The sequence below is a fragment of the Podarcis tiliguerta genome (genome assembly GCF_965153285.1).
Source record: "Podarcis tiliguerta genome assembly, chromosome: 7".
Lineage (NCBI taxonomy): Eukaryota > Metazoa > Chordata > Lepidosauria > Squamata > Lacertidae > Podarcis > Podarcis tiliguerta.
The window spans coordinates 62,658,340-62,670,351 of NC_139540.1; the positions used below are offsets into that span (position 1 = coordinate 62,658,340).

Genomic DNA, 12,012 nt, shown 5'->3' on the forward strand with positions numbered 1-12,012 from the left:
TGAGTATGCAATTCTAGTAGGAATATAGGCTTCTTAAGGTAAGCATGGCAGCAATGGTTTTAAAAACCAAGTTCAGGCTGAATGTGTGGTGCGTTCATGAAAGTGTTATGGCACTGCTGTACAGTGGTACCTCGGGTTACATACGCTTCAGGTTACATACGTTTCAGGTTATAGACTCCGCTAAACCAGAAATAGTACTTTGGGTTAAGAACTTTGCTTCAGGATGAGAACAGAAATCGTGCTCCGGCGGCGCGGCGGCAGCAGGAGGCCCCATTAGCTAAAGTGGTGCTTCAGGTTAAGAACAGTTTCAGGTTAAGAACGGACCTCTGGAACAAATTAAGTACTTAACCCGAGGTTCCACTGTATTTTAATTTCAGTTTGTGTGACTTTTGGCAGCAAACCTCCCTCCCCCTAGTTTCTTCTTCTATCAATACTCGTTATGTCAAAAGTTTTTGTCCAGCTGGAACGTTTGCAGATCACAGATTTGTCAAAGTATATATATTATAATCTCAGAAATATTCTCTGCCTTGAAATTATTTTTGTTCCAAAAATACCATCAAATCTCTCACATAATGAGAATGCTGCACTGTGCTACGGATGTTGTCATTGGATGACTTGTACGTACTCTCTTGAAAAGGAATTGTAAGACCCGGGGGACCAGAAGTGCTGACTGCACTAACCTGCTCCCATCAGCCAAAGGCCTTGTCTTCCAAGGCTTCAAGCTCCCCAAGAAGGTATTTGGAAAAAAGGGAATGTATTGCCCAGGGGCCAAGAGCCTCACTGACTGAGTCAAGCTTGACTGGGTGTAAGAGCTGCTATCCCACAGATAGAATTGCAGTTTTGTGTAATTTCCCCCCTGCTATAATTGGTCCCTCGGGAAACACATAGCACTTCCTGTTAATTTTACTGAAACCAGTGTTTGGAAAGTACTTTCAGAGACATACATGGGAAAGCACCGGAGAATATCAAGTACAGCCATTAATGGAAAAAGCCACCCCATATTTCCACAGTATTTTCAGGATTGGTGTTTTATTTTTCATAAAATTATTTTTATTTTTATTTTTATTTTTATTTTCATTTGTATCCCGCCCTCCCTGACCAAGGCTGGGCTCAGAGTGGCTAACATAATAAAAACAACACAATATGCATAAAAACAGACATCAATTAATGAAAATACATCTTAAAATTAATTCAGACAAGTTAAAAGCTGGGCAGGTGGCAATTATCAGGTTTCATTTGAGAGTGGTTAATACTTGCCAGGACCAACTGTTTCCACTCACTGGCAGAGGAACACGGTGGGGTGCCACTGCGGTTGCCCCCCCCCCTGGGCGCCACGCCGCTGCAGGCAGCACGCCATGCCCCCAGGAAGCATGCCACACTCCCAGGGCACGTGCCACACCCCCGGGACACGCGTCAGCCACACCCACGCCTGCTCTCCGCCCCCCGCCGGAGCTTGAAGCTCCACCACTGTTTCCACTGAGCATACAAGGACCTGTGAGCTGGTTGGGGGCCTCCTTCGGGTTTGTTTTATACAATGGAAGGTAAGTCAAACTGCATCCTGCCCAAAGGCCTGGTGGAACAGTTCTGTCTTGCAGGCCCTGCGGAAAGATGTCTTCATCAGCATCAGCCTCCCCATCAATCAGGTCATAGGCCCATCTAGTCTAGCATCCTCTTCCTCGTGATTCCCAGTTACTGACATTCAGAGTCCTATTGTCTCTAACAGTGGAGGTAGAACATAACCACTGTGGCAAGTAGCCACTGATAGCCCTATCTGTGAATTTCTTTAAAGCCATCCAGCTTTTAAAGCCATTATCTTTATAGTACTCCATATTAAGATCGGGCATGGGTTGAAGTGGAAAATTAGAATTATTGACAACAGTGACCCAGTGAGCTTCATGGCTGAGAGGGGATTTGAACCTGTGCCTTCCTAGTTCTGGTCTGATCTGAAATTCTAACAACTAAACCACTCCCTTGACTCAGAAAATTTTGCTGCGCAGGCACTGGTTGTATTATGTGTGCACACAAGAGTCAATTGTCTCCAGTACGACTTTACAGGTTAGCATTGGCTCTGTACAGTCCAAAAAAGCAGCAATGTTAGCAAAATCACTTAAATAACACCACCCCACCCCACTCACCATTTCCCCCTCCCCCTCTTTCCCCCTTTTTTCCCTAACCTAACACTGTATGTAACACTAATGTCTCACAACAAATGAAACTGATCTGTAGAAAACACAGCTTGAAAAGAGACAATGCACATCTTTTTGCAAACTAAGAAATCTTTAATAAAATATATATATTTAAAAGAAAAACAACAGAGCTGAAGATCAAAGCCCTGACAACACTTCATTGAGAAAACTGAACAAAGCAGTGTCTGAGGAGAAATAAACAAAGATAGTTTGTCTTCTGAGTTCAGGCCTTGTGTACACAGCACAGATCATTCAACCAAACATATAGAGGAAAGCTCTCTCAGAACTACACAGCCAATCAGAGCCCACGCTACCTCAGGGTAGATCATGCCACTCTGCCAGGTTGCTAAGCAACACCTGACTTTAACACTAGCAGAATTAACCCTTAAGTTATGAATTGAATGATCCCTGCTGTTGCACTTCTAACAAGTAGACACCATGCAATTTGCATCTGGAGTACACAAGGCTTTCTGTTTGTTTCCACAAGTGTATACATTGGGAATAGGGAACATATGGCCCCCCAGAAATTGATGGACTCTCAACTCCCATCATCCTCTTTTTAAAAAAATAATATTTATTACTTTTCCAACAATTAAAACACTACATAGAAGAAATAAAAATAGACAATACAATACAAAAACACTACATAACACTAACACCTAACACTAACACATTAAACTAACAAAACAAAAACAATTTAAAACACATCAATTTCAATATCTTATCTTCCATTCACTTATTTCAACGACCTCCTCACACCTCCCTTTTTGTATTCCACTTCTATTAATTATTTCAGCAATTCCTTTCCATCTTCCTCTGTTTTCTATCCTATAGTTATCTTAAGACATTCTAACCTTATTTTTTCCTTTAACACTCTATTAATCTATTTATACTTAATTCCTTATAACATTTCTACTAAAGCCATATAACATCATTCCAACTTTGTTCTAACATTCATTAATTTTACAGTATTTCTGTAGATAGTCTTTAAACTTTTCCCAGTCTTCTTCCACCGACTCTTCTCCCTGGTCTTGGATTCTGCCAGTCATTTCCGCCAGTTCCATATAGTCCATCAACTTCATCTGCCATTCTTCCCGGGTGGGTAAATCTTGTGTCTTCCAATACTTTGCGATCAGTATTCTTGCTGCTGTTGTTGCATACATAAAAAAAGTTCTATCCTTCTTTGGCACCAATTGGCCGACCATGCCCAGGGCAACTCCCATCATCCTCAGCCAGCCTGGCCAGTGTAGCTCAACATCATCTATAGGTCTGCATGCCCCCCCCCCCCCCCGGCAAATCCCTGCTGCAAACTTTTGAATAATCGTTTGTACCAAGAAACAAATTTATGTACATGTATGATAGTTGGGTAGGGCATGCACTGGGTACATAAATATAACTGGCTCCTTTGTCCTGTTGACACAAAAAACCCCTACTCTTTTGGAAAACACTTTAAAGTACAGTGTTCAGGAATTTCTAGCTATAAGGGTTTCTTTTATAAAACTGTCTCTTTTGTTCCCAGAAATGCGTGTGTGTCTGTGTGCACCTTTGCTGCCACTGCCAGTGGGTGTCCCAAAGTATTCTAAAAACAGATGTCACGAAGACTTTTAAGCTAGGAAGGGAAAGCACCAGAGCTCAGAAAGGAGGTTCTTCAGGCAAAATTGCCCTGTTTTTCAAAAGGGAATGTTCGCAGGAGTCCTGAGCCTTGGACAGCAGGAAACATCATGAAGTATTTAGTCTCTTTTGGCAAGCCAGGTAATTCTCTCTTCATCAAAGCGACATTGCAAGGCCGAACATTTCTCAGCAGAAAGCAGAGAAATCACCAGCCTGATTTCCTACCTTATTTAAGTGAGTTTCATCTCACCAGATCATGTCAAAGAATTAGTTCCCTTGTTATTTTCCCCTGCTCAGTCTTTTAAATGCTGACTCACATGGCCATGTTGCAGGGGGCAGGGGCTCTGTAGGAGAATGTTAATCTACTGTGAGGACCTGCAAAACCATCCTCACCTTTGGTCTTATCACACAACAGGAAAACTACATTCAAGCATCTTTCCACATACTCTATGTGCACCATAATTTCTCCCATATTGTATTGGTGGTGGAATTCAGCCTGAGAGATGTTGGCTTGCCTGAGGATGAGTATTCTTGGCTGAGTATTTGAACATGGGACGCGGGTGGCGCTGTGGTCTAAACCACTTAGCCTCTTGGGCTTGCTGATCAGAAGGTCAGTGGTTTGAATCCCTGCGACGGAGTGAACTCCCGTTGCTCTGTCCCAGCTCCTGCCAACCTAGCAGTTCGAAAGCACACCAGTGCAAATAGATAAATAGGTACTGTGGCAGCAGGAAGGTAAATGGCGTTTCCATGTGCTCTGGTTTCCGTCATGGTGTTCCGTTGCACCAGAAGTGGTTTAGTCATGCTGGCCACATGACCTGGAAAACTGTCTGTGGACAAACGCCAGCTCCCTCGACTTGAAAATGAGATTAGAGCCGCAACCCCATAGTTGCCTTTGAATGGACCTAACCATCCAGGGGTCCTTTACCTTACCTTTTACCTATTTGTACAGGTGGCTCCCAAAGTCTCTCAACCAGCACTATACCACACCAGCTCTTTAACATGCTATCATGTGACTTTGCAAATACGAATTGCTCCATGCTGTTGGTGGTGGCTCTTCTGCCTCAAAGACATGGCTGCGTGAATGCTTTCACGTATATATGGAAAAGGTAAAACCTTTACCATGGGCTTTGAAGTGTCATGGGCTTTGAAGACACTCAAACTCAGGACTCAAGGGAGAAACGTGGTAGGAGGAAGGCATGCTTGGCAAATCCACACCGTGATCAGCTCCCGCCCGGAAACCTATGTCCCCACTGTGGAAGGACGTGTGGATCCAGAATTGGCCTCCACAGTCACTTACGGACTCATTGTTAAAACCGTGTTTATGGAAAACAATATTACTTGGCTACAAGTGATCGCCAAAGAAGAAGATATATGTATGTGTGTGTGTGTGTGGAACTGGGGTGGGAAACACTGAAGGCACACAAGCTGTCAGAGTGATCTTGCCAAGTCTGACACCTTGGGTCATTGAAGGCCACCTTCAACAAGATTTTGTGTGCATGAGTCTCTTTGCGCCTGAGATACATACAGACATTATGCGATTTTCACCTTCTGTGCGTTTCCGCATTGTGCTTCCCTGCAGACCTGGGCATCTCATCTTAAAGAGAGGATTAGGAACAGTAATATCAGGACCTACACGGACCTTCTTTGAGAAAGATAAGCCACAATAATGAAGCTTAGGATGAAGAACTCTGATCTACCGGCAGAATAAGAAGGAAAAAGTCTTATGCTATAAGGTGCTTAGCATGATATTTCCTGCTCGTGGTAAGTCAGGGTAGGGGAGTAAAATTGAATAGGCCTACAAGTCTGTGCCAGAACTCTGGAGACGGTTTTGAAACCAATCTCAATAGTCCTGAGAATGTAGTTGTTTGTTTTTTGTTTCAAAAAACAAACAACTAGATTCTCCAGAATCAGTATCAAAACCGTAACACACACACACACACACACAGAAACTGCAATACCTTTGCTTAGCGTGCCCTGTGAGGCAATGGAGACTTTTTCAGGGAAAAAGTTTAAAGGCCTACCTAGGGGATTTTACCAAGACCATGCTTCTTATCAAGGAAGCCAGGCCAGAAGCCTTCGAACTCCTGTTGGAAGGTTTATGGAGAATGAGAGCAAAGGATTAGAGGCGTATGACGGTTATAAATTACGAGGGAGGGCTTTGCTCCCATCTGTCTGCGTCTCAAACAGAAGAAAGGCTGAGAAACTCTTTCTGCAGAAAGGGTGAGTCTATGGGGGAAGCAGTTAGTAAGTCCTGTTATCCGTAAGCAGTGCCAGGGCTGCAGATGCATCTCTTAGCGCAAAATGTCAGAGGGAAGTCGAAAGAGTTCCAAATATAAAAGAAAGGAGTCATTTCACCCCTCAAGGATTCCACACATTTCTGATTTCTCATTCTCCTCTGCATCCTAAGGAAGGCACATACTCTGTCTGGTGTGGTCACCGCCGTGCAAGTCTCCGGAGCTCTTGCAGCCCTGCCTCATTAGATAAGCACGTGTGTTTTCAGAGTAGCAGCGTTCCTTGATGTCGGGCCGCTAATTGTAATTCTGAATTATTCTGCCTTTCTCTGCTGTCCCCTGACAAATGGCTTGGCATGATGACAAGTAAACACCTTTATTAATAATATATAACCACGATAATTAAGAATGAAATGTTCCAGCCGAGCCAGCTAATTATTTATCATTTATCAAAGCCGCATGATGCAGCTTTAAATCACGTCTAGCTACACTTACGGAGGGAGGCAGAGGTTACTTTTTTCAGTGTGGGTTGAGAGGAACATGTCTCGCCACCCGTTCTCTCTGCGTTTTTTTTCCCTTTCAGCAAATTAAGAGAGAAACACCAGTGCAGGCCAATGGTCCATTTACTGCACCTCAACATAACAGAGATGACTGGCAGGGTGGGGGGGAAGAGGGCTGAAGCATGACTGTGTTCAAAGCATCTCTGCCAATGTGCTGCCCCCCTCTCTGCTGTACATTGGAAGAGCCTGCAGGATCAGGCCAAGGGCCCAATCTAGTCCAGTATCCTGTTCTCACAGTGGCTAACCAGGTGCCTGTGGGAAACCCACAAACTGGACCCAAGCACAAGAGCACCCTACCCTTTCGTGGCTTCCAACAACTGGTATTCAGAAGCATTACTGATCACAGCCATCATGGCTAGTAGCCATCGATAGCCTTCCCCTCCATGAATCTGTCCAACCCTCTTCTAAAGACATCCAAGTTGGTGGTCCATCACTGCCAGTATTTATTCACATGGTAAATACTTAGCATTTACCATATGGATCAGGGACTGGAGCCGTCATGGAGAGTTGGGTGTTGGGAACCTTTGCAAGTCCGTGGCTGCGCACCCTAGAGGACAGATTTCTGGGGGCCGTGTACCAGTAATAGGTGAGGGGGGTCAGAGGCAAAATTGGGGGAAAGAGGGCCTTTGTGGTAGCGGCACCCACGCTGTGGAACGCCCTCCCATCAGATGTCAAGGAGGTAAGTAACTATTAAACCTTTAGAAGACATCTGAAGGCAGCCCTGTATAGGGAAGCTTTTTAACGTGTAATGTCTCGTTATGTTTTTATATATGTTGGAAGCTGCCCACAGTGGCTGTGGCAACCCAGTCAGATGGGCAGGGTAATAAAACAACAACAATAGTACTAGTGCTAGTAATAGTACTACTACTAGTAGTAGTACTACTAGTAGTAATAATTGTAGTAGTAGTAGTAATAATAATAATAAGGCAGCACCTTAACCTTGTATAGCAGGCTTCTTTTCAGCCATGTAAAAGTCAGCAACCCTTCATCCTCACACACCTCTCCACCCTTCACCCATTGCAAGCAAGAGGCATTATCACAGTTACATGACACATTCCAGCCACAAGAAAGCATTTGAGGCGTTTGTGGATCAGGGCCATTGTAGGGTGCAGCCTGTGGAGAGAAGGTGTGACCCGAGAAGGTGGCCTGAAATAATGAAGAGCACTGAAAGCTGGATAAAGAGGCCTGGGGAGACACATTTGATCTCTGACCTGAGGTTCCTTGCCAGCCCAATATTTTTTTGCTGTGTGAGGCCAGGACAAGACCGGCCCCTGTCCCGTTTTCAGTCTAAAGAAGTTGACAGGGCTGGCGGTTGGAATCTTACTTCAAAACTGGCAACGGCGTTGGTATTCTTCACTGAACTTATAGTTTAGGGGACACAGGCTGCCCAATGTTGCTGTGATCTACTAACATAGAGAAGTACCCGTGCTTTGGCTTCATATTGCAGGCATAGCAGGCCAAAATGTCTGCCATGGCTCTCTTGCTAAGAAAATCAATTTGGTAATATTCCATACAACACTGGAGGAGGCAGACAAATGTGCCAGTACCAAGGAGAGATAGAGACACCAGACAGCAAAGAAAGAACTGAGGCAAAAAAAAAAAAAAAAAACCTACGAAAACAAATGCTGTGACTTTCAGCGGCCACTAAATGACTCAGTGAGATAAAAGAAGTCTTGATTGTGGTCCTCCGTACCTGGCTCTTTTTAGATTAATGTTACTGTACTGGGAATGTTAGTTTACGGTAGAATTCGCTGGAGTCTGAAGTGGTGCAATTGCAAAGCAATTTGTGGCTGAGGTAATTCACAACTGCTTCCCTTTGCAGCAGCTTTACAAAGAAAGCCAGATAAACCAAATTAAGCCATGGGCTTGTTTTGTATCCCAGCAAACCACTGTGCAGTCCAACTTAAAAAAAATAAATCTGCAAGGCTCAGGCTGCAACCTAATTAATTTGCAGGGAATTACCTCCATTGCCAATTTATCTTATGCATGTTTACTATGAAGTAAAATCCACTGGGTTCCACAGGGCTTACTCTCGGAAGGAGTGCATAGGAATGCAGCCTTAAGATTTAAAACTGCAAAAAGGGCTCAGCACCATGCCCATTAGGGACGTGGGTGGCACGGTGGGTTAAACCACATAGCTTAGGGCTTATCGATCAGAAGGTCAGTGGTTTGAATCCCCGCAACAGGGTGATCTCCCGTTGCTCAGTCCCTGCTCCTGCCAACCTAGCAGTTCGAAAGCACGTCAAGTGCAAGTAGATAAATAGGTATCGCTCCAGTGGGAAGGTAAATGGTGTTTCCGTGCGCTGCTCTGGTTCGCCAGAAGCGGCTTGGTCCTGCTTGCCACATGACCCGGAAGCTGTACGCCGGCTCCCTCGGCCAGTAAAGCGAGATGAGTGCCGCAACCCCAGAGTCGGCCACGACTGGACCTAATGGTCAGGGGTCCCTTTACCTTTACCATGTCCATTAAGCATCTTTTTCTTGTTGCAAAAAAGGAAGGGAGGACCTTCATTTTGTTGGCAGTCTAGCTTGTAATGTACAGTTGGGTCACATTCACAAGCGACCTATAGTTGTCTCTAGATGGCCTGAGCTTCTATTGCAAGTGCATTGAACACCCTGTCCATGCAGAAATAGCACACACGTTCTGGAGTTTAATAACACACGACCACAAGAACTGATTAACAACGTACAAATTACCCAACAAGCGATTCACTGATATTTTCAGGAACTGTTATGTTGTTCACTTTTTATTACCTGAAAATTCCACCATTGCCAAAAGCTTCCACATGATAGAAACTGCTTTCAAACAGGAGGGGGTGTGGGCAGGGCAGTGATAAAAGAAAACTGGAGAATTCAAAGCTCAAAATCTTCCCTCTACTCCTAATTTCTGTACAGCTGATTCCTCAATGGATTTATGGATGCAGTTTACTTCCTTCTGAGTCAAGGTCTTTTCCAAGTGGCGGTAAGTGATCTCGTAACAATGGCTGGTCCTTTTTGTCCTAGGAAACAAAAACCAGATGTTGGAGAGTTATACGTCAAAAAAATATATAGAGAGAAAGAGTACACCCTCGCAGTTACTTCCTGCTTTTTCTTGTCTTGTTGTTAATTACATATGCTAGTACAAGGAATGGAGCATAATGCATAATTCACTTACAGGGAAACCAGCAAAATCTCTTTTGTAGTCCCACTTGTATCTCAAAGGTACAACCATCATGCTTTTCAACTTTTAACATTCTTTCCCCTCTTGAAACCCCATACCAGTGGTTATGTGCCCCTCTGCTGAGGTGCCAGAGGGAAGTCAATTTTAAAATCAACGGGGGGGGGGGGGGTTTGCAACTGCACCTTGGGATCTTCTGCCTGCTGTGAAATATCTAAAAAGAAGAAGGGGGTCAGGAAGAGGAGGAGGTGAAGAAAACCCTAGCAGCCAAAGAGGCATATGTAAAATTCCCATTAAACCAATGATTTCCCTCAAGCAAGTGAACCAATCCACATTCCCAAGTGCACAAGGGAACCAAACACACACACACACACACACACACACACACACACACAACACAAACACATACACATTCAAAGGAGACAGGGTTTGGACGAGAGTGAGTATTATTTTACTCTGTAAAACACCATGTACATTGATGGTGGCAGGTAAATCAAAAATAACCCTTCATGCATGTGATGAAGTGGTCTCTGGTCCACAAAGCTTACGCCACAATAAATCTGTTAGACTTTATGGTGCCACAAGGCTCTCTCCTGCATTTGATGTATGAGTCTTATTCTCAGTGTGTGTGTGTGTGTGTGTGCGCGCGCGCGTGTGTGTGCGCACACACACACACATACACACACACTCCTAATGGGAGGGGGGACTAGGGAAGGTAAACAGTAGGGCCAAAAGGCCATTGAACGCAAGCTTAGGCCACGATAAATCTGTTTGTCTTAACTGTGCTACAAGGCTCTTTTTTCTGTTTGTTGTAACACAGCTGTCCTGCCTGAATCCTAAAATAAATGTCCAATCACGCAAGTCGATTGACTTTTTAAAAAATCAACAAGCACGCGCTTGGTAATGTATTTAGGCTAGTACCACACAGTCGTATTACGCAGTGTTGTTCTGTATTAAATTTCTGTATGGGTTTCTTGGGGTGGGAGGGATATTTATTACCCACCCTGGGACCTTAGGGTGAAGGGCAGGTATCAAACAAACAAACAAACAAACAAACACTACTGCCACATGCAGAACATTGTAGTGATCCCACAACAATCCCTTTCGGACCGCACTTCCTGTCCGCCAGGTTTCTTTAGAAGCACTTCCTGGGATTGGAAGAGACAAGCATGTGGGCTTGTAGTGCACATACACAGGCAAGCTGGAACAGAGGCAACTTTCCTGTGAACCCAGCTACCCACAACTTCTCTTAAAGAGGACAAAAACGGGCAGCTTTTTTTTAAAAAAAGGAAAGAGCTATGCGCCACTTAGGTGGTTAAAGGCTGCACCAATCGGTGGATCCTTTACCTGGAAACGTTGAAAGCCACTACTGCAGAGAACGCAGTTTGCAACACTGTCAAGAGCCGAAATACCCAGCCAGAAAAACTCTTGAGCCTGCAGTTCTGCTAGGTCAACAAATGCTAAGGATTAACACTGAGTAAGGAGGACATTATTTACCCAAACTGCACCTTCTGACAACTCCATCCGGCCTGCAATCACACAGCCTCTTTCTCCTTTCATTAAGCTTTAATTGATCTTAGCGTCACAACATACTCAGCCACAGCCTGAGGCTTTCGGGTAATGAAACACAGTAAATACACTGGAGCGCCACACAAGGGACGATGGGGAGAAACATGGCGCAGATATATTGATGGATTCTCGTGCCAAAAGGAGCATAAATAAAAACACCTCTCAGCAAATAAAATGGCTGAAACAAAAGACATTATTTTGTGTAACAGTGGCAGGAATGATTGCATGATCAGCATTCCATATATGTTGACAGCAATGTCTACAACTGAAGTTCATATGGACATAGGAGGCTGAGAGCTAAACCAGATTAAAAACATGCTTGTCTCTTTTATATGTGTGCATTTTAAAATAACAGTTGTGTGTGTGGAGGGGGTGATGTGGATCAGGACCATGACCTGGGCAAATGGGGTTTAATTTGTCCCCCTTAACCACACAGCTTTCCTGCTGAAAAATCTCCCTCCAGAAGGCTGCCATTTACAAGGGGTATTGTGGAAGGATGTGACAAGAGTGAAAGGGTGATTATCCTCGTGTGCTCATGAGGTCACAGTTTCCCCTATTGCAGGCATGTCAAACTTGAAGATGACTATGATCCACAATGCAATATAAAAACTGGCACCCAGGGATGGGTGCGGGGGGGGGGGGGGGGCGCTGGCTGCTTCCCCCAACATGGCAGGTGGATGCAGGGAGGGCGGGCACACACC

General features: G+C 44.5%; 1 protein-coding gene across 2 annotated transcripts in view; it reads right to left on the reverse strand.

Annotated features, from left to right (window-relative positions):
- Positions 1 to 9,301: 9,301 nt before the first annotated feature.
- FARS2 (phenylalanyl-tRNA synthetase 2, mitochondrial) overlaps positions 9,302 to 12,012 on the reverse strand; it is a 186,839-nt gene continuing 184,128 nt past the window's right edge. For both annotated transcript variants that reach the window (XM_083449540.1, XM_083449538.1), the window contains one exon: positions 9,302 to 9,584. In XM_083449540.1, the coding sequence (XP_083305666.1) occupies positions 9,446 to 9,584 (139 nt within the window). In that variant the 3' untranslated portion in view covers positions 9,302 to 9,445. The remainder of the gene's footprint in view (positions 9,585 to 12,012) is intronic.